This window comes from Malassezia restricta, chromosome III, assembly GCF_003290485.1.
Source record: "Malassezia restricta chromosome III, complete sequence".
Lineage (NCBI taxonomy): Eukaryota > Fungi > Basidiomycota > Malasseziomycetes > Malasseziales > Malasseziaceae > Malassezia > Malassezia restricta.
The window spans coordinates 560,535-588,041 of NC_040195.1; the positions used below are offsets into that span (position 1 = coordinate 560,535).

The following is a 27,507-nucleotide window of genomic DNA, read 5'->3' on the forward strand; positions in this document are numbered from 1 at the left end:
GATTAGTCAGCGATGCAGAGGCGCTGGAGGCCATGCTTTTTTTTGTGGCTGGCGTCGTGCGGCCATGGACCTGTTCAGCACGCTGACAGCGGGCGCCGCGCGCTTCGATAAGAAGCGCTTTGGCAGGGACATGTCCCTGTTTCAGTCCTCGCGACGAGACGAGCAGGGCGCGTCACAGGATGTGGCGGCTCAGCGGAGCGCCGGCGCAGCGCTACCGGCCGCGCTGGACTTTTTCGGCAGTCATGAAAAGGAGCGCGAGGCTACGAAGCCCGAGCCAGCTCGGACAGCCTCGCGTGAGCGTATGCCGCCGCTCTCGCGCGCTGAACTCCCTGCCTTTTTGCGGACCCATGAGCTCAAGCTGACGGGGACAGACGTGCCCCTGCCTCTCCGGACCTGGGACGACCTCGAGACGCGGTGGCACCTCGAGCCGTGGCTCCTTGAGAATCTGCAAAAGGGCCCGTGGACCACGCCGACACCTATCCAGTGCGGTGCCATCAGTGTGATGCTCGAGCGGCGCGACCTGCTGGCAGGCGCTCCCACGGGATCCGGTAAGACGCTGGCGTTCTTACTGCCGACGCTCCAGCTTCTCCAAAAGCATACCAAGCTAGGATTCCGTGCCGTGCTTGTGAGCCCGACGCGTGAGCTTGCACAGCAGATCTACGAGCAGCTGCAACTACTGACACAGGGCCAGGCGTTTCGTACATGCCTCCTCACCAACGTGACCAAAAAAACGAGTGAAGCGCTGGCCAAGAAAAAGTTTGATATCCTCATCACGACGCCCCTGCGCCTAGTCCATGCGATTCAGCATGAAGAGGTGGCTTTGCACCGCGTGGAAATGCTCGTCCTCGATGAAGCCGATCGACTCCTCGAGCAGGGCTTTCTGACACAGACGGACGAGATTCTCGCAGCGTGCACCAACCCCAACCTGCGCAAGGCACTGTTTAGTGCGACGCTCCCTGCCGGCGTAGAAGAGCTCGCGCGCACCTTTATGGTCGACGAATGCCGCGTGCTCGTCGGCCAAAAGGACAGCGCCACAGCCACGATTGACCAGCGCCTCGAGTTTACTGGGTCGGAGGACGGCAAATTGCACGCGCTGCGAGCGCTGATCCAGGCAGGTGGAATGCAGCCGCCCGTGCTCCTATTCGTCCAGTCAATTCAGCGCGCGCGCGAACTCTTCCACGAGCTCGTGTACGACGGCCTACACGTCGATGTGATCCACAGCGAGCGGCCCAAGGCCCAGCGCGAAGCGGTCATCGAGGCCTTCCGTCGCGGCGATATTTGGCTCCTTATATGTACAGAACTCATGGCTCGAGGTATCGATTTTCAAGGCGTGAACCTCGTCATCAACTACGACTTCCCGCAGACGGTGCAGAGCTATATCCACCGCATCGGTCGCACAGGCCGCGCCGGCAAACAGGGCCGCGCCATCACATACTTTACCAAGGACGATGCGCCGTACCTCAAGTCTGTCGTCAATGTGATGCGCCAGTCGGGCTGCGACGTGCCTGAGTGGATGACCCAGCTTCCCAAGCCGTCCAAGATGCTCAAGAAGAAGCTGCGCAGCCGACCCGTTTCACGCCAGGACGTGCGCGCTGCGTCCGGCAGCAGCTCCCTGGGCCGCCGCCTAGCGAATCGGCAGCGGGACATGGTCCAGGCAAGCAAGCGACGCAAACTCATGCATCGCTCGCATCCGCCGACGCCGCACCCACACTGAGCGTGTCTCTCGCGACATTCACGGTCCACTCGAGGCGCCTCACGATCGCCTCGTCACCAAGCAGCGTCGCCAGCGTCTCCCTTGGCAGATGCATATGGCAAAACACAAAGAGACCCTGTGCAAGCCGCGGCTGCCCGACAGTGCCTCTGACCAGCAGCTGCTCGATGCGCTCGCGATCGACCTGGCTCGGTGCACGCAAGAGATTCTGGCGTGCACGCGGCGTAAGCATCGGCAACCGCGTCTGCGACATGAGAAACGTGTGCAGCAGCAAATGCTGCAAAAACAGGGTGCCCGCCTCGTGCAGCGCCGTAAAGTCGACGGTCTTGAGCACGAGCAGCGTCAGAGCGCCTCGGGCGATCCAGTAGCCGTATGCACGCGCCATGTGCAGCAGCTTGCGAAGGCGCTCGCCGACGTGGACGTCATACTCTTCGCCCTCCTCGTCTTCACGCACGACTTTGTGTCCGCCCACGTGTTTCTCGCCCAATTCACGGAAGTAGTCCCATAGCACGTACTGCATCGTGACGCGCATACCGACGTGGTCGTCGGCAAGCTGCTGTCCTACCAGCACGTAGTATGGATTGAACGTGCGCTCGTTGGCTAGGCAGTGGAGCAAGACGCGAATCACTTCGCGGCGCTGCACATCGTTCAGCTTGAGCTGCATCACATGATGCGCCGCGTCCTGGTAATCCAGACTCGACATGAGCGCCGAAAACACCATGCGGCGCGCCTCAGTATTCATACCTTGCGCGCGCGCTAGGTGCGATAAGTCGTGGCCGGGCGAGTCCGTCGCCTCAGGCTCTGACATCGGCACAGATGCCGGCTCTCTCTCCTTGCCCGTCCACGCGGCACCGACAAGCCACCATCGCCCGTGCCGTGTGGCGTCCTGCAAGTCTTGCAAGCCTACTTGCAGCGCGGAATGCGCTCGTAATGTGCGCTTGCGCTCAAGAGACGAAATGTACTTCGATAGACGCTGCACACTCTCTGCCGTCGCGGAGACATCACGGCCGAGGTGCTTGCCTTTCTGCTTCAAATGTATCAACGCTTCCAGCATGAACCGAGCACGGCTCGACTCGGCTACGACAGGCGCACCCTGCATGCATTGCTGCGTCAGCTCCACGATCGCAGAGAGTGACTCGGCATCCGCGTGCCGAAGCTGCTGGCCACTGCTCTGTACCACCCGCAAGAGGAGCTCGATGTCCATCTCTGTGATCGGCTTCTTGTCGGCAACACCAGGCACCATGTGCACAAAGCTCTGTCCAAGAAACAGGCGCACCATATCGTACAAAATCACGTCCGACAGCATCTTTACATTAAACAGGTGGCACAGCAACGTCACGAGATTCACACACTCGCGAGTCGATGCATGCGAGTCTGCTTGAAGAAGGCGCCCATACGTTGTCATAAACCGCGATATGCACACTTGCAGAACGTGCGCAGCAAACTCGGCGCCGACGATACGGTGCATAGCCGTGAGAAGAGCCGCATACAGCACTATAATCGACTCGCTCAAATTCATTTGGGCTGTAATGGTATCCAGGCATTGCTCCGTAATGTAGGCTGTGACGTCACCACGCGAGTACGTCTGGTACAGGGCGTCCAATTCAGACACAATCGTGTCTAGATTGCCCTCCGCCAGCCTGTTGAGCTGACCGTTTATGTGGCGCCGCAGTTTTTGCTGTTCAAGCGAGGTGGGATCCGAGGCTTTGCCTCGAAGTGCGGGTGGGACATACTTGGGCGGTGGCATATCCTTAGCGGTATCGTCTTCCTGCGATAGATGCTCCTCTTTCACGTCGCACTTGGCATCATCTTGCTCGTCCCAACTTTCTTCTTGGCTGTCCTCGACCAGCCCACGCTCCTCCCACTCTGGGCGATCCTCGTCACTGCGTCGGTCTTCGGACGCGTCGCTGCCTTCGAGGTCATCTTCATCAGCTTCTCCTTCACTCGCTTCATACATGCCAGGGTAAAAGCGATTGAGATCGTCGAGCAGGTCATCCACATCGTCGCCTTCTTTCTGCGACGGGCCCTTTTTGCCGTACAAATGGTGCTCGAGCCAAGCAATTTCGTCCTCTTCTTGCCGCTCGAGCTCACTGATGTTATGCTGTTTTGATGGTTCCTTAGATGTTCTGTCATCTGCTCGCATCATGCGCTCGAGTTTCGTGGGCTTAGACGACGACGATGGAGCGGACCTCATTTGGCCCGTGATGGGGTCCATGACGAGGCGTGCTGGCGCCCCTTGGGGCGGGGATACTTTTGATAGAGGTTTCTTTGCATGCTCCTCCGTCGTAGGAGGCCCCTTACTCGGGACCACAGGCGCTGGACGCCGCTTGGGCGCTCTGGACGCATGCTTTGCTTGCCTCTGTTCCTTGCGCGCTTCTTTACGCGCACTGACTTTGAAGAGACGTGCCTTTTTGGCCGGACGCCCCTTTTGTGCAGCATCCTCAATGCCCAGCTCCTCACGGAGCGCAGCTGGCAGCCGCGTCGTAGAGCGCGCCCTGTCTACGCCACGCACCATTCAGGAGGAACGAGAAAAAATGTGTTGGGTGGAGGACTATTTACGCCTGTTTCTTGTCGTCGGGCGCAGTCTTGGGCGCTCCCTGTGACGCCGGACTGACCCACGACCACATGTCGAGCAATTCGCCTCTGTACCATGCGACGAAAAGCACAGAGAGTGAGCATGACGGAGAGAGGTACAAGAGGGCGGGCTGACCGGTCTTGAAGATATGCATGACAACCATGGTAGTGAAGAGGCCCAGCACGTAGCCCACCATGCACGCATGGAAATAGGGTTTGGGGAACTTGTAGAAGAAGCGGTTGAAAGTAAGCGAGCGGGCCTTGGTGGACGCGTGGTGCTGGTCGAATGCCAGGGCCAAGGCGGCAAAGGCACCAGGCACCACGATATCCCCGAGACCAAGGAGCGAGAACTGGAATGCATCGGCCGCTGTCCAGCCTTTTTGTTGGACGCTGCTCAGCACTTCCAGCAGGTTTCGTGGGGCCAGGATTTTGATCGGGCCGTCAAAGTTGGTCGCGACGCTGACCATGACGGACTGACCGGCAAACTTCGAACTGCCGAATACCCAGAAGATATCGTACAAGAACAGGCCGCCCAAAAGAATAAGCCCCGTCTGAAACGAGTCTAGCAGGATCAGGGAAAGACCCTGCATAGCAAAGCACACGGCAATGATGTTAGCAAGTACCCAGTGCTTGGTATACATGTAGATGGCCATCAGCACGACCACCACCACAAATAGGCCCATCGTAGCACTGTCCAGCTTGATGACCGTATCATACAGATTCTTTTTGGTCGAAGGCGTCGTCCACGAGACATGGCCCTTGAATGAGAGCGCTCGCTTGGTGCACCAGTCGAGAGAATGCGATCCAAAGGCCATCTTGCACAGATGGAGGAGCACCGGGGGGATAGCCAGGCAGCCCACCACCGCAAAGTAGATGTTGACGATCAGGATAATCATTTCCTTGTCCAGATACTTGAAAGCCAAAAACAGAGACAGCAGCACGGCACTGCCCAGCAAGGGGAACATCCATGCACCCTCGCTGGACACGCCTTGTACCTCCTCTTCGTCGTCATCCGTCTCCTTCAAGCCCTTTTCCTTACGCAGAGCTTTCGTTGCCTCAGGCGTGCGCAGCGATGCAAGGCTACCGACGTATACCGTCCCTGATGCGAGCGTTAGCAGCGCACCATACGCAAAGAACGCCGACGAGCTCATAGTGGAGACGTGGACACGCTGGAAGTCGAGGCGCCAGGCCCACGGTCCCATGCAATGGAGGTGCGTTTCTACGGAGCCATCTCGTGGCGGAGAAAGGCGCGTGGATGATGCCATGCTTCCGTGTCACCGGACAGGTAGGCCGTCGTGTGCGCGATGCCCGCACCAGGCACAGACTCACCCTGCATAATGCGCTGACGTTCTTCGCGGATGCGTGCCTGAGCCTGTTCGCACTGCTCACGCAAGTACTGGATCACGGCGTCCGGCCGCGGATCACGAAACACAGCGGTGCCCGCCACAATGACATTGGCGCCAGCGTCGGCACACGCATGGATGGTCTTGGGGGCAACGCCGCCGTCGACTTCCACATCGAGATCGGGGAATCGTGCGCGTAGTTCTGCCACCTTGGGCATGCATTCGGCAATAAATTTTTGGCCGCCGGCGCCAGGCCACACGGTCATGACGAGAATCATATCGGCAGCGTGCGCCACCTCGTCTGAGATTTCTGTAGCTGGTGTGCCAGGGTTTATGGCGATAGATGCACGCATGCCCGATGCCTTGATCTGACGAATGACTTCCAAAGGATCGTCCGTCGCTTCCAGGTGGAACGTGTAGGACTTGCCACCTGCCTCCGCGATAGATTTGATCCACTGCGGGTGAGTGAGACAAACACACCTTGAGCGGCTCGGACACCATCATGTGGCAGTCCATGAAGATACCTGGCACACTCTTGTTCACGCTCCCGATGATGGGTGCACCCATCACAATGTTGGGCACAAAGTGACCGTCCATGATATCTGGATCATGAGCCGACTTCAGTGTACGTACCCATGTGCAGCCAATCAGCACCACATTGGATCATGCGCTTGCATTCGTGCGTCAGATTGCCGAGATCGGACGCAAGTACACTCGGTGCGATCTTGACAGCTGGCATAGTGCGTCTCAAGGCCCGTACGAGTGTCGTATGCGCCCCCAGACAGGTACGCGGCCCCACCGCTCGCCACGTGATCTTCTTTTCTTGTCCGTCGCCATGGACGCGTTGGTGGCGTATCGCTCAGAGAGCGAGGGTGAAGATGACGTGCGCCCGCAGCGTGTGCACGAAGAACTCGAGAGTGACAGTGAGGATGAGCGTGCCGACTCGAATGATGCGTTTGGGCTCCATCGTGCGCAGTCCCCAGAGCGATCGGTGGCACCGGCGCCGTGCTTCCAGGCAAGCGCCGCACCAGACGTACAGGTGGCCGAGTCGTCAGTGATTCCGCACGCCGAACCACAGGCAGCTCCCACAATCACCAGGACACTGACTGGCACAGTCGAGGCCACGACCATGTCCGACTTCGATTTTCGAAACCAACAGCGCACATTCGACTTGTACGGCTATGCACGCAATCCTAGTGAGTTTGCCGCTACGTCTCAGGCATTCGTGGGCGATCTTTCGGCTGCAAAGAGTACAGGAGGTGCTTCATTCGCGGAAATGCGCGGTAGCTCAGCGGATGCTCGTCAGGCATCGCGTGCCATGCGGCGAAAGCGCAAGGGACGTGCGGGAGACGCGTCGATCGCAGATGGGGAGGGCGCTTATCTCGGTCCATGGGGTGGCTGGGAAGATGAGGCGCCCAAAACTGAATTTGTGCCGGCGCCTGATGTGCCTGTCGGCCCTACCGATGAGGAGATACGTGCGGCGCAGGCAGCAGCAGAAAAGCGGCGCAAAGATGCAGCGGCCATTGAACGTCGTCGGCAGTTGGACATGGCACATGGCACAGAAAAAAGCATTTTCCATGGCCATTCCATGTATGACTATCAGGGGCGGACCTATATGCATGTGCCCACCGATACAGATGTCAATTTGAGAGGAGAGCCAGGCGATGTCGAATCGTTTTTGCCCGAGTACTGTATACACACCTTTACGGGACATACCAAGGGCATCACAGCGCTGCGTCTGTTTCCACAGAGTGGACATCTCTTGCTCAGCGCAAGTATGGATACCAAGATCAAACTATGGGATATGTACCACGAGGGCCATTGTCTGCGCACGTTCCTTGGCCACTCGAATGCGGTGCGTGACATTACCTTCTCCAACGATGGGCGACGATTCCTCTCGGCAGGGTACGATGAGCAAATCAAGCTCTGGGATACTGAAACGGGCGCGTGCCTAGCTGCCCAGAGCTTTCATGGCGTGCCGGTGTGCGTGCGATTCCATCCAGATCAACAGCATGTTTTCCTGGCGGGCATGGATGACCGGCGCATTGTGCAGTTTGACTTGAATGCCGATCAAATCACGCAAGAGTACAATGAGCACCAGGGCGCTGTGAACACAATTACATTTGTCGACATGAACCGCCGCTTTGTGTCGACGAGCGACGACAAGAGTCTGCGTGCCTGGGACTACGATATTCCTGTGCCCATCAAGCTGGTAGCTGATCCTCTCATGCATTCGATGCCGTCAGTTACCTTGCATCCCTCACATCGGTGGCTTGCCTGTCAAACGATGAACAACTCCATCTCTGTGTTCTCGGCTGAGAACTTCAAGGCGCGCAAAAAGGCCTTTCGCGGACACACGACGGCTGGATTTGCTTGCCAAGTGGGCTTTAGTCCAGACGGCCGTTTCCTTTCTTCGGGTGATAGTCAAGGAGATATGGTGTTTTGGGACTGGAAATCGGGACACCAACTCAAGCGCCTGCATACCCACAAGGACGTTGTAATAGCACACGAATGGCTACCGCATGAAACGTCGAAGATCGTGACAGGGTCATGGGACGGCCTAATCAAGCTCTGGACATAGCATTCATACAACTATCATACAGCGTCTGTTCACTTGCGCCGCTTCTCGGCTTTTTGGGCCAAGGCTTTGGAGCCCTGTGCCTGGCTGGCGTACTTGATAGCCTTGCGCATATTCATCTCTGACTCGGTGCTGCCTTTGTCGATGTTGGCGAGCAGCTTGAGGTTAGACGCCCGTTCCTGCCGAGCATCGAGTTCGTTCGGTTGGAATGAGCGCTTGACTCCACGCGGCTTTGATTCGCCTTCCAGCTGCTTGTCAAAGCGGCCTAGCGATGCAGTACTGCCACGAACACGCTGAATGGTGGCCTCGAGTTCTGCACGCTTCCGTGCAGCTTGAAGGGCACGGCCGGAACCAAGTTGGCTTTTCGGAGCAGCGTCCGCATGAGCCGGTCCAGCACTTCGTGCCAAGTTGCGCTGGTGCTGCATCTCGTTCTTTTTGCGCCGAGCCTCACGATCCCTAGCTGCCTCCTTGTCAGGCCGGTAGTCGTCGTCAGCATTCGCGGGTACCTCAACAAGCCATTGGTCCTCCAATTCCTTATTCTTACCCTGGTATCCCCAGCGCGGTACCCATTCCTGGCGTTCTTCGTCAAAGACAAGGCGGTCCTTTTTGCGCTTCACAATGCCTTTGGCACGCGCAAACCGCTCCCACTTGGTGAGGGGCTTCGGCTTAGGTAGCGGCTTTTCGCGCGGCAACAGCGATGTAAATGCAGGAAGAGATGCCAGTGGTCCATATGACGGGTCCCGTTCGATCGGCAATTGAAATAAGGTATTGACCAGATGTTGCGTCGCATTGCGAGTGCGCGACAGTAAGACAGACTCGGGATTCTTTTTGTATTCGCGCTCATCAATGGGATTCGCATCACAAGATGCAAGGAGGCCCATGTCGAGCTGTATAGGCGTCTCGCCCTGCTCAACATGAATGCTCACAGCTGCCGCAGCCATGGTCACCAGAAAGACAAAAAATGGCACGACGTCTTGCAGGCGGCCTCCTTTTTTGGTATCACGTGATGTAAAAGGCCATGAACGCGACGATGCCCACGATTTCTCCATGTCGTGGGGAACCATGCTCAGAGATCGAGGGCGGCAGCTCTTGCATGCGATCAAGTATGCAGCCATTTTGCTTTCATTGCTACAATTACTAGTATTCCTCCCTCTATCTTTGGAGCATAGCCAGGAGACATTCCTGACATTCTCTGCCCTTATGGCGGCTTTTTACTTCACAATTACAACACTGCGATGGGCCACGCTCAATACATCACTGGCGCCGATCGCACGATTCCTCATGTTGATCCAAAATATCGTCATACCTGCTTCCCTATTCCTGTGCGCGCGTTTGTATATGCCTGATACGACCCATGCGATTTCGCCGAACTCCGTGCCATGGTTGCAGTCAGCAACGATCGCCAAAGAATGGCTCATGTCACGCACACCCTTGTCGTGGCACTCACATACGGAATCTATGATGCACTCTGATTTTCTGCATACGGTGCTTATGTATATACAGAAGCATGCAAGGCTTGTACTGTCACATGTGCCTGGCACTTGGTACGCATTCCTCCTCTACATGAGCCCCGTGTTTTCTTTACTTGAAGGACTAGCAAGTTTGATTGTCGTCCAGGCGGTTGCGCGATTTTCGCAGTGGCTGATCCAGGACCCCCATGGAAAGCGAACGCAAAAAATGAGCCGCAGCCTGCTTATTCGTCGGCTCTTGCAGTTAGGCATTGAGGCTTCAGAGGCGTGGCAACTCGTTTTTCTTTTGCTGACAGCCACGGTATATGTGGCATCGGCTGTGGCGCTGGTGATGAGCTTCGATGTTGTCACCAATGGACGTGCACTTACGTCTGCAGCCATCGGTGCCTCGGTCGCATCGACCTTGTGGATCTCGGGCTTCGCATTAGCATTCCGCAAAGCCAATATTGTGGAAACGAGCTTGATTTTTGCTTACGTCGTTTTTAATGTGTACCAACTCAGCTCATCACTTGTGCTTGGCACTGACCCGGTGCACCTACTACAATCGTTCCGTGGTGCTAGTTTCGCAGCCATGTCGTTCCATGGTCATACAGGGGCATTGCAGGACAAGCTCCTTCGTGCTTTGGAAAACGGACTACGGGTCTTGTCTATTGCTCTTGAAACACTGCCCGCGTCTGTGATTGTGAGCTTGGTGTACCGCTTAGCCATCATGTACCTCGCGACGCGCGTACTGGCTCTGCTCCAGGTACGGCATGTGCAGCGCGTTCACGTCCCAAAAAGCAAACAGACACTTACAGAACAGGCCGAGTCCGCAAAGCTGTCTGAGTTGTTGCACAAAGCCAAAGAGCCTGATTCGCCGAGTGAACCAAGGCACGTGTCGGACGAGCGAACCCAGTCTGCCCCTGAGTCTGCCGACGAAAAAGAGGATGAGCGTAAGCCAGAGGGCAAGCCGCGGCCTTCGACCGTTGGCATCGTTCTCGTGCGCTACTCTCGTTTCATTTTGATTACTGTGTACAGCCACCTACTATTGCTGGACCAAAACCATCAGATCTACTGGCGCATACTCGCCGTGTCATTCACCCTTGCCATGTGGGGCGTCGAATTGCTGATCAGCAAGGAGAGTAATGTGGTATTCGACTGAATTCATATCATGATTTGTACTATAGACCAATGGATAAGGGGTATATGGAACATCAGGATGCTCATTGCATGGGTATGGATCTTTTGGCCGTGGAAAATATGGCTGCGAGTGCCTCGTCGAGTCCAGTTCTGGATGTTAGATCATCATACGTACGCTGCCATGGCACTAACGCAGTGGAAAGACCACCACGGTGTGACGACATTATCAGAGGCATCAGCGAATTGGGCCCATTCTTTCAGCACATAAGACTCGACATGCTCTCGAATGTGCCCTGGCTGTGCCTCTTCCTGTTTGTGCTGGACATCTAGGGTATCCATCTTATTGATAAGCACAACGACTGCCTGGCCCCTGATCGCAGCTTCTCTGGCGATAGGGAAGAGTGACTTACGCGTCGACTCGCGATACGTGCCGCCAGTCTCGTCCCGAACAGGGGCATCCTCCGCCCATAATAGCGCGTCTAGAACCCAAACAATGGCGTGCGCATCTGGTAAGTACTGATCCCAAAGTTTGCGCATGGCATATGCACCGCCCAGATCCCAAAAGTGCAAGACGCATTTTTGATACGGCAAGTCTAGCACATTCTGGCCGATCGTGGGCGCAATACGATTTGACGGAACGCGTCCATTCAAGTAGGTGTGCCGAATCTGCTCCAACAGCCACGTTTTCCCCGCGCCCTCGAACCCGATCAGCAATACATTGTATACAGGCTTTTTAGTGAATTGTGCTATGCGTTAAATCATCATGTACTACGCACTGTACAAGCCCGACACCAAGTGGTACATGGCCTCGTGCACAGGCAAATTCTGTTGCTCAACTCACGCGCTACAGTGGCGCTGCTGCCGCCCACTTCGGCCAGCGCGCTGCTTGTGCGCAAGAATGTTCACGTGACGAAGGTGTGAGTGTCCTTCAATAGAAAGGCTATGATTGGTCGGAAGAACACGGGAGAGCAAAAGCCCAGCAACGGTCGGAGGTCAGCATTCGTTCTGGCACTTCCAAAAAACTGTCACGACGATGCTGGGCTCGTTGAGGGCAGCGACGACGATGCCGCGTTCGCGGATTACCGCAGGTTCGTCATCTAAGACGTCGGCTGCCATCCTGCGTGCAGCCGCGTTTTCGACGACAACGGCGCGCCGCCAGGCCACGCCGGCGCCAGAGCCACCAAAGATGGTTAAGTTGACCGTGGACGGCAAGGAGGTGGAAGTCGAACAAGGGTACGTGTATACATCCCCGAGGCTTCGCACACTAACATGGTAGAACAGCTTTAATTCAGGCCTGTGAAAAGGCTGGAGCTACCATCCCACGCTTCTGTTACCACGAGCGCCTCAACGTGGCGGGTAACTGCCGTATGTGTTTGGTTGAGAGCAAGGGTGCGCCTAAGCCGCTTGCATCGTGCGCATTCCCTGCTATGCCTGGACAGCAGATCTTCACTGACTCGCCTGTTGTAGCCAAGGCCCGCGAGGGTGTCATGGAGTTTTTGCTCATGAACCACCCGCTTGACTGCCCTATTTGCGACTGGGGTGGTGAGTGTGACTTGCAGGACCAATCGATGCGCTACGGTAAAGATCGTTCGCGTTTCCATGAGACGACTGGAAAGCGTGCAGTGGAAGACAAGTACCTCGGTCCGCTTGTCAAGACCGTGATGACCCGTTGCATTCAATGCACTCGCTGTGTGCGTTACGCCCACGAAGTCGCTGGTGTGCAGGATATGGGTACGACGGGCCGTGGTAACCAAATGCAGATCGGCATGTATGTCGAAAAGATGTTCGATTCAGAAATGTCTGGAAACATGGTCGACCTTTGCCCCGTCGGTGCGCTGACGTCGCGTCCGAATGCGTTCCAGGCCCGCCCATGGGAACTGAAGAAAATCGAGTCGGTGGATGTGCTGGACGCTGTTGGCTGCAACATCCGTGTGGACGCCCGCGAGCTGCAGGTAATGCGTGTGCTGCCTCGCACAAATGACGACGTGAACGAAGAGTGGATTAACGACAAAACGCGCTACGCTTGCGATGGTCTTAAGTACCAGCGCCTGACCGTGCCTTTGATCCGCCAGGGCGATCGCTTTGTACCTGCTTCTTGGCCAGAGGCTCTGGAGGCTGTGGCTGATGGTCTTAAGCAGAGTGGCGCTAAGGGCGATGAGATTCAGGGTGTGGCCGGCGCACTGGCTGATGCCGAATCGATGACGGTGCTCCGTGATTTGGTCCATCGCCTGGGCTCAGAAAACCTCGTAACGGATGAGCCTGTGGGCGATAGGGCCCCTGTCCATGGCGTGGACATTCGTTCGAACTTTGCTTTCAACACGGGCATTGCCGGCCTGGATGAGGCTGACTTTGTGATCCTCATTGGAACGAACCCTCGCCACGAGGCTTCGATCATCAATACACGTCTGCGTAAGGGCTATCTGCACAACGGTTTGGACTTGGCCCTGATCGGTGAGAAGGTCGACCTGACATATGACTACGACCACCTTGGCACGGACGCCAAGGCCGTCGAGGAGCTAGCGGCCGGCAAGGGCTCGGGTGCTGAGCGTCTGAAGCTTGCCAAGAAACCCTTGGTGATTGTGGGCAGCGGTGTAGCAGACCACCCTGATGGTGCTGCCATACTTAAGAACGTGTCCAAGCTGATTCTGAACAACAAGGACAAGTTCCTTACGTCTGAGTGGAACGGCTTCAACTTCATGCACCGCGCTGCCTCGCGTATGGCTGCGCGTGAGATGGGCTACCAGGGCAGCAGCTCGCGCACGTCAACCAAGCCGAAGTTCATGTACTTGCTGAACGCAGATGACATCTCTGCGACTAAGATCCCCCAGGATGCATTTGTGGTGTACCAGGGCCATCACGGTGATGTCGGCGCGCAATTCGCCGACGTTTGTCTACCCGGCCTTGCCTACACAGAAAAGAGCGTCACATATATGAATACCGAAGGCCGTACGCAATTGACGCGCACCGCTGTGTCTGGCGCCGGTGCTGCGCGTGATGACTGGAAGATATTGCGTGCACTCTCTGAAGTGGTGGGCTCGACGTTGCCATATGACGATGTCACGGCTGTGCGCGACCGTATGCACGAAATCTCGCCCGCGCTTGTACGCTACGACGCATGTGAACCCACTAGTGTTGAAGTGGCGACGGTGGGTCTTGAACAGCTTGCCTCATCGCAGGCCAAGGCATCTGGTGCCCCGCTGCATCTGCCTATTGATAACTTCTACCAGACGGACCCAGTGTCGCGTGCTTCGCCTACGATGGCCAAGTGTGTCCAGGCTTTTGTCCTAAAGACGCCTTCGTTCCAGGAAAAGTGGTCTACGGCTCCATCGGCCTCGCCATAATTATGGCTCACCATAGATGCACGATTTCGCCTTAGAGTAGATAAGAGGCCGCTATATCTCTGAGGCGTATATTGCGTGATGTGATTCGTTACTTGTTCACGTGGTGGACAGTTTAATTCGTGCGTAAGATAGCGGTATTGTGCCTAGCGGCCTTGGATTGGCCGACTAACCCGAACATGAGGACTTTTTTGTTGAAGCAGACTCGACCGCCCCCAGGCTCCTAGGTACTTTCTGTTGCAGCCTCACGTACGTTTGCTTAGGTCGGCGTGACCGACGTCGACGTTAGTGAGAATGAGTAGCGACTCATTCTTCCCACCACCGACGGTGCGCATTCAGCGCAGTACTAGCACGAATTCCCAAGCACCTGAGGGGGATGTGCGACGTTCCAAGTCTCAGGGATCGAATGAGCGTAGGACCGGCTCCTCGAGACACCTTATTGGCAGACCTGGTCGTAAGAGCCACGGTCATGGTGATCAAGGACACGATTCGATATCAAGGCATCCATCTCAACGCCGTTCTTCTGGCTTGTTTGAGAGTTCGAATGACCCTGAGTTATCGAATCTCGATATGAATCGGTTTTTACGTTGGTCGTCCAACTCGAGCATGGATGACACGTTTCGAGCCGAAAGCCCCGCCAGTACATCGAAGGACGCAATCTCACGAGAATCAGACCTTTTTGATCATTCCGCTTTACGAGCGTCCATATCAACGCCCGCGCGCATTGCATCCATGCCGTGGGAAATGCACTCGGATGACGAACACAGACACGACCTGGAAGCCCCCGCGCATCCTTCAGATTCAGGCCGCAATATACCCATGATCCTTGTGAACCACGCTGATGAAGAATCTGGGCCTGTCCCACCGGAGACTCCATCAGAAAATGACAAGAATAAGGGCACAGAGGCGAGTCGTTCAACACCTCTTTTGGGCAATTTCATGCCCAAGTTTTCTTCTTTATGGCTTTTAGGTGGTGACTCAGGTGATCGAGATGAGCAGGGGAGGGATCAGACTAACAGTGAAGCACAAGATACCCATACAGAGTCTTCGACGAAAAACGGCGATGTGGCGTTGCATTCAGATGAATTGGTCGATTACCTTGACGTCCTTGATCCTGCTGTCGGTCTATTCAATACTCTGCAAGACTATGGTAATAGTGCGATGTTGCCCAACTTGCCATGGTTATACAGTCGGCGACCTACTCTCCGACTCAACCAAGTGTTTTCACCTGAGGCTCGAGACGAAATACAATCTCCAGAGTCGCCTATCTCTCCGGAATCAAGGAGGGGTAGTGATGCAGTCAACTCGATGGATTCTATGTCTCCGACATGCAAACCGGTCAGCGACGGTAATATGTGTACGATTCCCATGCCCGAGATGCTACCCGCGACATTTTATTCAGGAGAGGAAGAAAGACCAACCTCTGAGAATAGCAGTGGCAATTCGATCGACGAGTCATTTAAAGAAGATGAGCACCTTGCCGAGTATAGGAATACTGACGATCCGCATACCGAAAGATACTGGCAAATGGATAAAGAGGAACGCCTCGAATTGGAAGCACATGTGCGCTACTTATTGACGCGTAAGTCTAAGACCAAACGCATGTTGCGTGGTTTTTGGAACTTTGTGCGCACACCTATGGGTTTCATTCTCACAACGTACATTTCTCTTATCGCTTCTTGGGGTATTGTAATTTTCTTGCTTATTGTAAACTGGGTCCATGTTGAACCATACCACCGGCGTCGCGTGTGGATCGAGGTGTGCGATCAAGTACTTTGTGCCTTGTTCGTGCTTCGTGGTGTGGGTTTCATGCCGTTCCGTGTTGTTGATACCTACCGCATGGCGCACATCGCACACTTTCACTTTTTGACGTACAAGCGCCGTAAACTACTAAATTTGCCAAGACTCAAAAATGAAAATGAATTGCCGCGTTATACGCGCGAGAGATTGGAGAATGCCACCAAACATGATGATGAAAACCCCGCACCTTCACCCGTCGAGGCCGATATGGAGCTGTTGGATCCATCACGCGATCTGGAGGCGATTGGCGTAAAAAATGCTCACCATGTACGAACGAAGCCATACCACTTTGAGCAGCTTCTTCAACCACTGCCTGGTCAACCAAATACGGTGGAACTTTCCATCGAGGAGATTGAAAAAGCACGACTCACACGTGCACCATCGATCCAATCGATGGTGGATAAGGAGACGCATGAAGTGAGTGTCTTGACCCCCTCTGAACAGGCCCAGCTGCAGCATCATCAGCACAGCTTCCACTCATCTCACACATTCTATCGGTACCGTGAGACGGCGACGCATCGTCCATTTCCTCTCTGGCTCATGATGACCATTGTGATTCTCCTTGATATATATTCTATGCTGCAGGCATGTCTTGCAGGAACTACATGGGGCATTCGGTATGAGAGGCGTCCTACAGTCTTAACTGCGACAATTATCAGTTGCTCGCTCTCGTGCAATGCTATCGCAGGCATCTTGATCTGGCAGGGTGGGAATCGCACACGCAAGACAGAAGTGGTGAAGAACCGGGTCAAGTTGGCAATTGAGGAACAAGCTATTCAGCGGATGGAGCGCAAACGCAAAAAGCAAGAAGAGCCTTCTAAGAGACACACGCTTCCCTTTGTGAAACGTTCATCTAAAGATTAGAGTGTCTAGCATGGTATGAAATCGTGTTTTGCACGGGTTGTATAGTTCAAATTGATGGGACCTCCACCCTAAATCAATGGAGGGACTTGCCCTGGCTCGTTCGCTTCAGCCCTGGTATGACAGCCACGGGGCCTGAGATGCACGAAAGCGTGTCTACACCGGGTTCAGAGCTGCGTGGCACAGCTTCCATGCTTTCGCATGTCAACAGCTCAATGTATCGTCTGCATGGTGGTTCAGCACAGCCTCGACGCTCGTATAGCCGGACAACGATCATGACAGAAGCTGGGCGCCAACCGTGGTACGACGCAGACGGCAAGCCCATTGCACCGTATATCGTGGGTGTTGCAGGCGGTAGCGCAAGTGGGAAAACGTCCATTGCGAAGGAAGTGATTCGTCTTTTGCCGAACATACCTTGGGTCGCCATTGTAAGTCAAGATGCCTTTTACCGGCCCCTGACGCCTGAGCAAATCAAGATGGCATTCAACCAGAACTTTGACTTCGACCATCCCTGTGCTATTGATCAGGAACTGCTGGTACAATGTGTCAAGGATCTCAAGGAGTCGCGCGCCGTACAGATTCCCGTGTACAGTTTCACACAGCATCAGCGCACGTCTGAATCGACCTACCTATATGGCCACGCAGTTATCGTGGTTGAGGGTATTTTTGTGCTACAAGACCCGGCTCTTAGAGAGCTTTTGGACCTCAAGATATTTGTGCAAACAGATCCTGACATCATGCTCGCCAGGCGTATTCGACGCGACATTCTTGATCGTGGGCGGTCGGTAGAAGGCGTGTTGGATCAGTACTTGCGCTTTGTCAAGCCATCATTCGACACATTTGTCAGTCCTTCAGCACGCTATGCTGATATCATTGTACCTGGGCTGAACAACAAGGTTGCCATCGATGTGATTAGCCAGCATATCGGTAAACATCTCACTCGATCTCGCAGCTTGCGACTCAAAATGGATGCAGATCATACACTTTCCTCTTACATGTCGATGCGCATGCCACATCATATATTCCCATTAGCTCGTGTCATTGTCGGCACCACGGCAGCTGGAACACACTCACATTGCGTGGAACATGAGCCTTTTAATACGTCCCAACCATTTGTAGCGGTGGACCAAGTTTTGCCGCTTCCACCCAACGTTTGTGTGATTAAACCCAAGGCTCAGCTTCAGGCTCTTCTCACAATGATGCACAATGTTGAAACTCCAGCAGGTGAGTACGCATGGGCATGTAAGCGTACTGGTGCTTTTGTGGTCGAAGAGGCCATGAAGTTGCTGCCTTACCGGGCACGGAGCGTCGAGACGCCGCAAGGCGAAATGCATCAAGGTCTCGAGTTAGATGTGGAATACATATGTGGCGTGTCAATTCTCCGGTCAGGCGCGATGCTGGAACATCCGCTTCGCCGAGCGCTGCCTGCCCTATCGCTTGGATCATTGCTAATCCAGAGTTCCGATTCAAACTACCACCCCTTGTTGTATTCTGTTGAGCTTCCATCGTTCGTTCGAGACCGCCAGCGTGCTGCACGGACTTGGGTGCTGCTGACAGACGCACAGGTTGGCACAGGTGCCGCAGCCTTTATGGCCGTCCGTGTTCTGCTGGATCACGGTGTGCCAGAAAACCAGATTTTGATCTTAACTCTTTTATCGTCTGCACGTGGTGGTGTTTGGTCTTTGTATCACGCATTTCCTCGTATTGTTATTATCACCGCCGGTGTAGACCCAGGGCTGCAGCGGTTTGAATGGCATGCACCGCTACCGGATCGTGCTCCGTCAGAGGATCATTATCCGAAGAGAAAGTCTTCCGATGCTTCCGAAGATGGTCATCCACAAGATCGTGTGGCATTTGCCATCATACCAGGTTGCGGTCAAATGGGCGACCGGTTTTGGGGTACTTAGATCAAGCCACTTAAGCCTTGGCAGCCTTGCTCCACCATAGCCTATCTAATGGCGACACGCGTTGGCGTTGTGGAGTTTGAATAGTTCGGTCCTATGATTGGCTGCACCAACCCCACCCAATTAACGGAACGTGCCGGGCAAAGGGGACGATCTAACCGCCCTCTAGTGTCGTCACGTTGTCGTAACGTACGTCGTCGGTGCCGAACGACGCTGGGCACCAAATAGGCGTAATACTATGTTTCGCTCATTTGGGCGGATAGTTAGCGGAGTTTCTCGCCGCAGCAAGACACGCGCGCCAGATGGCACCATCGTAGAGGATGGCTCAGATGCACAACAAGAAACCACGGCGCCTCACAATAACTTGCCTAGTGAACAGCATGACTCCCTCGAAACCGCGCACGGATCTAACTCTGCTGCTCATGCAAAAGAGATGCACACCGTCCCTTCCCCCATGCCCATTGCTGGTAAGAGCGGTGGGGCAGCAATGCGTTCTCATCTGGCGCCCACCTCAGATGCATCGGGAGAAAGGATTATAGGATCGCCAGCACCTGGCGTGTTGGCAAGTGCATCGCCTATTTCTACCAGTGTAACGAGCTCAGATGGCGTGAAAATGTTTGATATTGACGAAATGATCAGTCGCCTTATTGAGGCCGGCTACACATCGAAGATACCGAAACCTGCCCTCAAAGTGCCTGAAATCATGGCCATTTGTCAAGCAGCCCGGGAGATATTTCTCAGCCAGCCCACACTGATTGAGTTGAGCCCCCCCGTCAAAATTGTGGGCGATACACATGGCCAGTACCAGGACCTCCTGCGACTCTTCGAAATGTGTGGCTTCCCACCAGCAGCCAATTACCTCTTCTTGGGGGACTATGTTGATCGTGGCAAGCAATCGTTAGAGACGATTCTTTTGCTGTTGTGCTATAAGATCAAGTACCCAGAGAACTTTTTTCTCCTTCGAGGCAACCACGAGTGTGCCAATGTAACGCGTGTGTATGGATTTTATGATGAATGCAAGCGCCGACTAAATATCAAAGTCTGGAAGACATTCATTGATGTTTTCAACACTCTTCCCATTGCGGCTATTGTCGCATCCAAAATCTTTTGTGTGCACGGAGGTCTCTCTCCATCCCTTTCCAGCATGAACGACATTCGCAGGATTGAGCGGCCCACGGGGGTGCCTGATTATGGCTTGCTGAATGACTTATTGTGGAGCGATCCCAGTGATACGGCTCTAGATTGGGAAGACAATGAACGCGGCGTCAGTTACTGTTTCGGTAAAGCGGTGATCCAGCAATTCTTGGCACAATATGACTTTGACCTTATATGCCGCGCCCACATGGTTGTCGAGGATGGGTATGAATTCTGGAATGAGCGCACACTAGTTACTGTATTCAGCGCACCAAACTATTGCGGTGAATTCGACAATTTTGGTGCAGTTATGAGTGTATCTGAGGACTTACTTTGTGCATTCGAATTGCTCAAGCCACTTGATGGAGCTGCGCTTAGGAAAGAAATGAACAAAAACAAACGGCGAAGCTTGCTTCAACAACAGCAGCAAGAATTGGGACAACAGGGGTCACCCTCCGTGTCGTCGTTACACGCATAGGATTTGTATAGACGGGTCATGTGTAAGATGTGCATACGTTTGGTAAGCAATATGTGGCCTTACCACCTACCATGTCAGCCTCTCTGCCTGCCGTAGAAGTACACAATTTGCATTACCACTTTGCATCGAGTACTTCTTCGGCACTAGAAGGATGTGATTTGGTGTTGGAACGCGGTGCTCGTTGCCTGTTGATCGGTGCAAATGGTGCTGGTAAGAGCACGCTCCTTCGCCTGCTCGCTGGAAAGCGTCTGTGCGAGGCCAACATTCTTGTGTTCGGACAAGATGTATTTCATTCCCCACCATGTGGTATCACGTTCCTAGGCACTGAATGGGCTATGAATCCAGTCGTGCGAGGTGATATCACTGTAAGTGACTTTCTCGATTCGGTGGGTGGCTTTCGCTTCAGCGAACGACGCGATATGCTGCTAGACCTTCTAGATGTCGATTTGTCCTGGAAAATGCACATGATTAGCGATGGCGAGAGACGACGTGTCCAGCTTTGTATGGGGCTTATGGCGCCCTGGGACTTGCTCCTACTGGATGAAGTGACCGTGGACCTGGACGTGCAGGTCCGCTGCGATCTACTCGACTTTCTGCGCAAGGAAAGTGAGATGCGCGGAGCAACCATTGTATATGCAACGCACATCTTTGATGGCATACACGACTTCCCCACGCATATTGTCCATTTGCAGATGGGCCGTACGACCTCACCTCTACCTCTGCCCTGGCCGTTGCATCTGGACGCAAACACACATCCTGATATCCTCACTTGCCTCCCTACATCCATTAAGGAAACTATTCAATCAAGTACTTCTACCTATTCACCTGCGCTATTGCCGTTGGCACTTGCTTGGCTTCGCGAAGACCGCGTTTTGCGTGAACAGTACGAGCAAAGCCGAGGTGTAAAGCGCGGCCGTATTGTCAGTGGAGAAACTAAGGATGCAAAGAAATTTTTCAGTCAATATGACTACTACTCCAACTATACGAGGTGATGCCAAGGCACCTGAATTGAACGAGGAAACGGACCAAGCTGCAATGGAGTTATTTGTTTTGTGGTCTATAAACTCAAGCCGAAACTCCCACTTTCAGATTTGGCTGAGTGGCGCAACGGTAGCGCGTCTGATTCCAGCATGTGGAATGCAACGCTTCCTCAGTGGAGTCTCCAGAAGGTTATCCGTTCGAATCGGGTCTCGGTCATTCTTTTTTATTTTTATGATTTCACCTTTTCGTCCACCTCGACCACAGCACATCTCTATAGTGTTGAGTTTCAAAGTTTCAGTGTGAATGAGGCGCACACTCGATCAGGCTCACTGAGCATGGTCATAGTGGCAGCTCAAAGGGCTTGGCAAGAGGAGAGTACCACCTAAGAAAAAAAAAGATGTGCTCCACTTTTGCACCCATCGACGTCGTTAGCCCGTTATGGCACCGCACGAGCAACGACAAAGCAAGCACGATGCAGAGGCGCTAAAGCATCAGGCTAATAGCATAGCTCGTGCTACTCGTCTTCCAGTGTCATTGCAGCAGTCGACGCCGGCAGAAACGCTGGGGATGCGACCGCCCAAGTCCTTGACGAAAATCAAGGATAAGAAGCTACGTTCTGAGCTCTCGAAGCAGTATCTGTCTCGCAAGCGTGCTGAATCTCATGCGAGACTAGCAGATGAGTATTTGAATGTGACAGCCCCAGGAGAGGATGCAGGTTTGATCGAGGTGGACGACGAGATGGAGCGCACGGCGCGGGTGACGCAGGCTGATATCAAGGAGCAAGTGGGCGTGGATACGGCGCGCAAGTCGTTTGAGCTCAAGCTAGCAGGCAAGGACAATATTGGACTCGGGCCTTACCGCTGTGACTATACACGCAATGGTCGGCATCTCTTGCTAGGTGGCCGCAAAGGTCACCTAGCCGCCTTTGACTGGCAGAGTGGCAAGCTATCTTGTGAGATTCAGGTGCGTGAAACGGTGCGTGATGTGCGCTGGCTGCATAACCATACATTCTTTGCCGCTGCACAAAAGAAATATACCTATATTTATGACCAGAATGGCCTTGAGATCCATCGCCTCAAGGATCACATTGAGGTGCAGCGCATGGAGTTTTTGCCGTATCATTTTCTGCTCGCTACAATCGGAAAGCCAGGCTATCTCAAGTACCAGGACACATCGACGGGTATGATGGTCGCGTCGCACCGTACAGGTCTTGGATCATGTGCCACCATGGCTCAGAACCCGCTCAACGCTGTTATTCACCTGGGTCATGCGAATGGCACGGTCACACTGTGGACGCCCAATATGTCTACACCGGCTGTGAAGCTTCTTTCGCATCGTGGCCCTGTAACAGGTCTGTCGATTGATTCATACCGCGATGGCCGCGAGATGGTCACAAGTGGTCTAGACGGCGGGATTAAGGTGTGGGACATGCGCATGTTGGGTCGCGGCCCAAGACGCGAATGGATCAGTCGTCGTGCTGCCAGTGATGTGGCTTACTCCCAGCGTGGCCTGCTGGGTGTGGCATGGGGAGCGCACGTGAGTCTGTACCATACGGAGGCGGAGCTGGGTCATGCGCCGCCTGGTCCTTACATGACGCATGGTCTACCGCAGTGTGCGCCACTGCAGTTGCGCTTTTGCCCCTTTGAGGATGTGCTGGGCGTGGGCCATGCACAAGGCTTTACGAGTCTGCTGGTGCCTGGCGCAGGTGAGCCCAACTTTGACTCGAGCGAGGCCGATCCTTACGAAACCAAGGCTCGCCGCCGTGAGCGTGAAGTGCACAGCCTGTTGGACAAGATCCAGCCGGATATGATCACGCTTGATCCAGATACCATGGGCCAGCTCGATACGCGGGCATCACGAGCACAGGGTGTGGCAGCCGCGCCGGAGCGGTCTGGTGCCGTCCCGCGTGCAGCTGATGGTACACCATATGCTCGTTTGACGCGAATGCAGCGGTTGCAGCTGAGTGGTGAAGCCGCACCGGACGAGCAAGTGCACGACAGTGACGAAGAGCAGGGACCAGTCGTGCCGGCCAAAGGCGCAGCCGCGAAGGAAAAGAATCGCGCACGTGGCCGAAACAGCTCGATGAAGCGCTACCTTCGCAAAAAGCGCCAGAATGTGGTGGACGCTAATACGATCGCACTGCGCGAAAAGTACCAGCACGAAAAGGCACGCCGACGCGAGGAGCATCTCAAGCGCCAGAACCAGTACGAGCCACCGCGCAAGCATGAGCCAAGCGCCCTGGACTTGTTTGCACGGAACCGCGGACCACGTAGCTAGTATGATTTGACAACTACAAAAGATATGTCCACAGCAACACAAAGAGAGCTAGATACAAGATCACCGTCATCGTCACAATCGGACCAGATAGCGGCGCAATCTTGCGCTGAGCATTGCGCAGAGCTTCCAGCTCAGCGTCCGTCAGGTTGATCTGTCCCGCGCGGGCAATGACCTGCTCATAGCCACGCACCGGCGCTTCCATCGCGTCCCACCACGTTCGGTTCGAAGCATACTGTTGCGCACGCTGGCCCATGGTGGCACGTAGAGTGCGATCGCGGATCAAACGCTCGAGCAAAATACTGTACGCCTGAGCACATTGATAAAACGACTGCGAGCCCGGCGTCATCATCGAGGCAAATTCCTTGACAGAGGGGATCGGCGATGGGAGACCAGGCTTGACGGTGTTCGACGCAGCCAACGGCACGGCGCGGCCACTCGAGGCTGACAGCGACTGCGCATCGCTGGGTACCGAGCCTTCTCGCAGCCTTTCGGCCAGCGACGAACGCCGGTTGCGGCTAGGCGGAGGCACATCAGGCATGCTCTGCGAAGAATGCGACGATGTAGCGCGCACCGTGTCTAGGAGCAGACCAGTCGTGCCATGGCACACGAGATCGGAGGTGCCTTCAGCATGCAAGCCAACCACAGGCAGGCCGGAAGCCAGGGCCTCTAGCACAACCTGCCCGAAAGTCTCAGTAAACGATGGAAAACCGAAAATGCTGCTGCTTGCGTACATTGAAGCAAGGCGCTTACCCTTTTGGTGACCCATAAAGGCAGCGTCGAGGCCGTACCGCTGGCAAAGACGCGTAAGCTCAGCACGTGCTGGGCCATCGCCCACGATCACAAGCTTGGCATTCGACTTGACACTGGCTGGCAACAAATGGAAGGCCTCAATCAGCAAACGCACATTTTTTTCCCAGCTGATACGGCCCACAAAAAGCACGACGGCCTTGCTGTCATTGTCCACGCTCGACAATGACGAGGAAGCCGCCGTCGCCGTGCGGGTAAGGACAGGTGGCGGCAGGGCAAAGTTGGTGCCTGGAAGCGGTGGCACATCACACACGCTCTCGTAAGCAGGCGGCGGACTCAGCTCCGATACAGGTAGCGTTTCCGGTGTACGTATAAATGATTCCTCAGCGACCTTGTTCCGCTCGATCGTGGAGACAACCTGATCGTGCAATGTGTTGAGCAGCTCCTGGGATTTAGGCTTACAACCCCAGCCAGTCCTAAGATTTTCGTCGCGCGCTTCAGGCGTAAACATGTCCGTATCGACACCGCGGCCCCAGATCTCGATGTTTTGGATGCCGCGGGACTGGAGCATACGACGAGTGCTCTCACTGGGGCAAAACACCATATCACACTGCGAGTGCAAGTAGCGTGATAGCGACCACATAGCTGGCTCCAGGAAACCAACACCAAAGAGAGATGCATATGTGGGCAGATTCGTGTGGTAAGAAGAGACACGGGGAACGTTAGGAAGGTATCGTTTGCAGAGGGGAATCATTTGAGCACCGAGCCAGATAGGGTCGACAAAGTGTACAACATCCGGACGGAACTGCTGGAGACGACGGATGAAGCGCAGGCGCGCAAAGTTAAGCTTCAGGCCAGGGTACACCAGGATGGGAATGCCAAAGGTGCCGACAACAGGGTGGCCTAGGTACTCCTTCAGGCCCGTATCGGGGCCAAACACGATAGCTTCGTGTCCTTCAGAGTGAAGATGCTCTAGCAGACGTCCAAGTGTACGCGTAACACCATCAATCTTGGGCAAGAAGTTTTCTGTACTCGCGTTAATGGGTGGGGCACAACTTACCTGTCACGATAGCCACGCGCAACTTGCGCCGCTTCCGGTCCATAGGGTATGGGTACGAAACCGCCTCCAAAATTGGATCAGACGTGGCGATCACCATGACAGTATATATGGATATTTAGAATAAGCCGCTCTAGTGGCCACAGGCCCGTGTATGGTGCGACAACCAGCAGGTAGGCGGCCGGCAAAGTCCGTAGCGCTGGATATAGCACGCCACTTTCGTTGGGGTGCACCCACGCACGAACGTGCCAGGGAAAGGCGCATGCTGACTAACATAGTCCACGTGCAAGGACCACGTTGTATGGCCCTCAAAGACCTATTGGAGCCAATCGTTGCTCCAACTTGTTTGGCTGGGCGCTTTCGTGCCCCTCCCTCCAAGTGACGCGTGTCGCGCTGCACGACATGGACTTTACGTCCACGTATAGCTACGCGTCGTGGAACAGCCTAGCCTTCTCACCAGGATCGACGTTTCTGGCTTATGTGGATAGCTCCACTCGCAAAAGTGTGACGGTGCGCGTCGTAGGCACGCTACAAGTTGTCCGTTCCTGGGAACTGGATGAACCGCTGGATTCGTTGGAGTGGTCGTTGGATGGGCTATATCTGCTGGTAAGTGCGTACAGCACATTTCAAGGGGTATCCTATGTGCTCCCGCTCGACCCAGATGCAAGTGTGACTGATAACTCCGACGACGGTCGCGGATGGATCGCACGGATCGAAGCGGCACAGGGCTTAGTGCACGCCACTTGGTTGCCGATTCGACGCATCCCTGCTATTGTGCAATTTTTTCCTTTTCACACTGCCATTATATACTCGCTTGCTGACCAGTCTTGTACGATGCTGCCGAATACAGCTTTGAATCGCGTGTGCGCACTTCCCTCGGAACACTTTGGTGTGGTGCAGCGCGAAAAAGAGTGTGATCAGGTGTGTCTCTATACCCCACACACTTCAGATGCTCCGTCACTCGAGCAACCCGTCCAATGGCAGTTGTACCGTGCCGTGCCCACCAATATGTCACATACATCGGGCATAACCTGGAGCCCCGACGGCCAATTTGTGGCCGTTTGGGATCACATACTCGAATACAAACTATCCGTGTACACGGCACACGGCACACCCCAAGTGGTTCTCACGATCCAAGACGACGACGTGCCAAGTACTCATGTACCGATCTCGGCTGCCGAATGCCGCTCGGCTTTGACTCCTCAAGAGACCGGGCGCGCACGTCGCGTATCACTGCGCGCATCACGTACTTCATCGCGTCGCTTATCGAGCGGCACAACGCGGCGCTTAAGTCATGCGTTGGGCGTGCGCATAGTGGCATGGCACCCATCATCTGAATTCCTTGCCGTCGGTGGTTACGATGATCACGTCCATGTTCTGAGCCTGAGTGACTGGTCCCTTTCATACTCTTTGGATGTCAGTGTGACGGCCTTGAGCTGCATGGAGAGTCTACCGCACATATGGGTCGAGCCGTATCGGTGGTTTGATGCTACAGGAGGCCGAGGCATTGTGCCGATGGAAGTATCAACGGCTGCAGACGTCCCGACACTTCTGAATACACAAACCTTGCAAACAGGTACCAACTGGATCGCATGGAATAACGATGGCAGTGTGCTAGCCTGTCGAAACGAAGGTATGCCGACGGCCGTGCTTTTGTATGAATTCTTCGGTCTCCATGAGCGCAGCGTCGACGCCCATCTGCGACTTTTAGGCATTATTGTGCTTTCTTCACCTGTGCGAGATGTCGTTTGGCGACCTGAGCATGCTTGCAGTTTGGTCCTTGTGACTGGTCAGAGCTCTGTATATTGTTGGTCGATGAATGACACACAGTGTTGTGAGGCTGTGGCCATTCCCAACGACAAATTCCAAGCGTCGCATATCACATGTTCTCCCGATGGAAAAACGTTACTCTTGGCTGACACGCATAGCTTCTGCTGCGTCGTGACAGCAACGGAAGACGCAGGGCCGAGCGGTGAAGCCGCCTCATAGGTTGCTTGTGTACACAGATATACCCAAAGCTACCGTAGCATCGCCATAATTGGGCGCGTGGTGGAGTGGTTACCACGTCCGCTTTGCATTCTGACTGATAGCGGTAGGTCGCGGGTTCAAATCCCGTCGTGTCCACTTTTTACCATT

The 27,507-nt window shown here is 54.7% G+C and overlaps 16 protein-coding genes and 2 non-coding genes across 18 annotated transcripts; 12 read left to right on the top strand and 6 right to left on the bottom strand.

Annotated features, from left to right (window-relative positions):
- Nucleotides 1-64: 64 nt before the first annotated feature.
- On the top strand, nt 65-1,714 carry MRET_1945 (ATP-dependent RNA helicase DDX52/ROK1; the record flags this gene model as incomplete). The annotated part of the gene is made up of 1 exon (XM_027628572.1): nt 65-1,714. One exon carries the CDS (start codon nt 65-67, stop codon nt 1,712-1,714), a length of 1,650 nt encoding a protein of 549 aa, XP_027484493.1.
- On the bottom strand, nt 1,674-4,226 carry MRET_1946 (nucleolar MIF4G domain protein 1; the record flags this gene model as incomplete). Its single annotated transcript, XM_027628573.1, has 1 exon — nt 1,674-4,226. The coding sequence occupies one exon, from the start codon at nt 4,224-4,226 to the stop codon at nt 1,674-1,676; it is 2,553 nt and encodes an 850-aa protein (XP_027484492.1).
- A 40-nt stretch (nt 4,227-4,266) lies between these two features.
- On the bottom strand, nt 4,267-5,487 carry MRET_1947 (minor histocompatibility antigen H13; the record flags this gene model as incomplete). Its single annotated transcript, XM_027628574.1, has 1 exon — nt 4,267-5,487. One exon carries the CDS (start codon nt 5,485-5,487, stop codon nt 4,267-4,269), a length of 1,221 nt encoding a protein of 406 aa, XP_027484491.1.
- Nucleotides 5,488-5,504: 17 nt separating this feature from the next.
- Nucleotides 5,505-6,367, bottom strand: MRET_1948 (ribulose-phosphate 3-epimerase; the record flags this gene model as incomplete). The annotated part of the gene is made up of 3 exons (XM_027628575.1): nt 5,505-6,083; nt 6,109-6,230; nt 6,262-6,367. The coding sequence occupies 3 exons, from the start codon at nt 6,365-6,367 to the stop codon at nt 5,505-5,507; spliced, it is 807 nt and encodes a 268-aa protein (XP_027484490.1).
- Nucleotides 6,368-6,463: 96 nt separating this feature from the next.
- MRET_1949 (pre-mRNA-processing factor 17) lies at nt 6,464-8,209 on the top strand (the record flags this gene model as incomplete). The annotated part of the gene is made up of 1 exon (XM_027628576.1): nt 6,464-8,209. One exon carries the CDS (start codon nt 6,464-6,466, stop codon nt 8,207-8,209), a length of 1,746 nt encoding a protein of 581 aa, XP_027484489.1.
- A 29-nt stretch (nt 8,210-8,238) lies between these two features.
- MRET_1950 (regulator of ribosome biosynthesis) lies at nt 8,239-9,147 on the bottom strand (the record flags this gene model as incomplete). The annotated part of the gene is made up of 1 exon (XM_027628577.1): nt 8,239-9,147. The coding sequence occupies one exon, from the start codon at nt 9,145-9,147 to the stop codon at nt 8,239-8,241; it is 909 nt and encodes a 302-aa protein (XP_027484531.1).
- A 121-nt stretch (nt 9,148-9,268) lies between these two features.
- Nucleotides 9,269-10,816, top strand: MRET_1951 (interactor of little elongation complex ELL subunit 2; the record flags this gene model as incomplete). The annotated part of the gene is made up of 1 exon (XM_027628578.1): nt 9,269-10,816. One exon carries the CDS (start codon nt 9,269-9,271, stop codon nt 10,814-10,816), a length of 1,548 nt encoding a protein of 515 aa, XP_027484532.1.
- A 61-nt stretch (nt 10,817-10,877) lies between these two features.
- MRET_1952 (ADP-ribosylation factor related protein 1) lies at nt 10,878-11,598 on the bottom strand (the record flags this gene model as incomplete). Its single annotated transcript, XM_027628579.1, has 3 exons — nt 10,878-10,944; nt 10,970-11,540; nt 11,571-11,598. The coding sequence occupies 3 exons, from the start codon at nt 11,596-11,598 to the stop codon at nt 10,878-10,880; spliced, it is 666 nt and encodes a 221-aa protein (XP_027484533.1).
- Nucleotides 11,599-11,827: 229 nt separating this feature from the next.
- On the top strand, nt 11,828-14,135 carry MRET_1953 (NADH dehydrogenase (ubiquinone) Fe-S protein 1; the record flags this gene model as incomplete). The annotated part of the gene is made up of 2 exons (XM_027628580.1): nt 11,828-12,027; nt 12,071-14,135. 2 exons carry the CDS (start codon nt 11,828-11,830, stop codon nt 14,133-14,135), a joined length of 2,265 nt encoding a protein of 754 aa, XP_027484534.1.
- Nucleotides 14,136-14,426: 291 nt separating this feature from the next.
- Nucleotides 14,427-16,796, top strand: MRET_1954 (uncharacterized protein; the record flags this gene model as incomplete). The annotated part of the gene is made up of 1 exon (XM_027628581.1): nt 14,427-16,796. One exon carries the CDS (start codon nt 14,427-14,429, stop codon nt 16,794-16,796), a length of 2,370 nt encoding a protein of 789 aa, XP_027484535.1.
- A 116-nt stretch (nt 16,797-16,912) lies between these two features.
- On the top strand, nt 16,913-18,700 carry MRET_1955 (uridine kinase; the record flags this gene model as incomplete). The annotated part of the gene is made up of 1 exon (XM_027628582.1): nt 16,913-18,700. One exon carries the CDS (start codon nt 16,913-16,915, stop codon nt 18,698-18,700), a length of 1,788 nt encoding a protein of 595 aa, XP_027484536.1.
- Nucleotides 18,701-18,935: 235 nt separating this feature from the next.
- Nucleotides 18,936-20,309, top strand: MRET_1956 (serine/threonine-protein phosphatase PP1 catalytic subunit; the record flags this gene model as incomplete). The annotated part of the gene is made up of 1 exon (XM_027628583.1): nt 18,936-20,309. The coding sequence occupies one exon, from the start codon at nt 18,936-18,938 to the stop codon at nt 20,307-20,309; it is 1,374 nt and encodes a 457-aa protein (XP_027484537.1).
- Nucleotides 20,310-20,380: 71 nt separating this feature from the next.
- Nucleotides 20,381-21,301, top strand: MRET_1957 (CCR4-NOT complex subunit CAF16; the record flags this gene model as incomplete). Its single annotated transcript, XM_027628584.1, has 1 exon — nt 20,381-21,301. One exon carries the CDS (start codon nt 20,381-20,383, stop codon nt 21,299-21,301), a length of 921 nt encoding a protein of 306 aa, XP_027484538.1.
- Nucleotides 21,302-21,401: 100 nt separating this feature from the next.
- On the top strand, nt 21,402-21,506 carry MRET_t0034. The gene has a single exon. It is a non-coding gene; the product is annotated as a tRNA-Trp (tRNA).
- Nucleotides 21,507-21,728: 222 nt separating this feature from the next.
- On the top strand, nt 21,729-23,567 carry MRET_1958 (U3 small nucleolar RNA-associated protein 7; the record flags this gene model as incomplete). Its single annotated transcript, XM_027628585.1, has 1 exon — nt 21,729-23,567. The coding sequence occupies one exon, from the start codon at nt 21,729-21,731 to the stop codon at nt 23,565-23,567; it is 1,839 nt and encodes a 612-aa protein (XP_027484539.1).
- Nucleotides 23,568-23,580: 13 nt separating this feature from the next.
- MRET_1959 (glycosyl transferases group 1) lies at nt 23,581-25,471 on the bottom strand (the record flags this gene model as incomplete). The annotated part of the gene is made up of 2 exons (XM_027628586.1): nt 23,581-25,340; nt 25,375-25,471. 2 exons carry the CDS (start codon nt 25,469-25,471, stop codon nt 23,581-23,583), a joined length of 1,857 nt encoding a protein of 618 aa, XP_027484540.1.
- Nucleotides 25,472-25,773: 302 nt separating this feature from the next.
- On the top strand, nt 25,774-27,360 carry MRET_1960 (WD domain, G-beta repeat protein; the record flags this gene model as incomplete). Its single annotated transcript, XM_027628587.1, has 1 exon — nt 25,774-27,360. The coding sequence occupies one exon, from the start codon at nt 25,774-25,776 to the stop codon at nt 27,358-27,360; it is 1,587 nt and encodes a 528-aa protein (XP_027484412.1).
- A 50-nt stretch (nt 27,361-27,410) lies between these two features.
- Nucleotides 27,411-27,495, top strand: MRET_t0035. The gene has a single exon. It is a non-coding gene; the product is annotated as a tRNA-Ala (tRNA).
- Nucleotides 27,496-27,507: the final 12 nt, after the last annotated feature.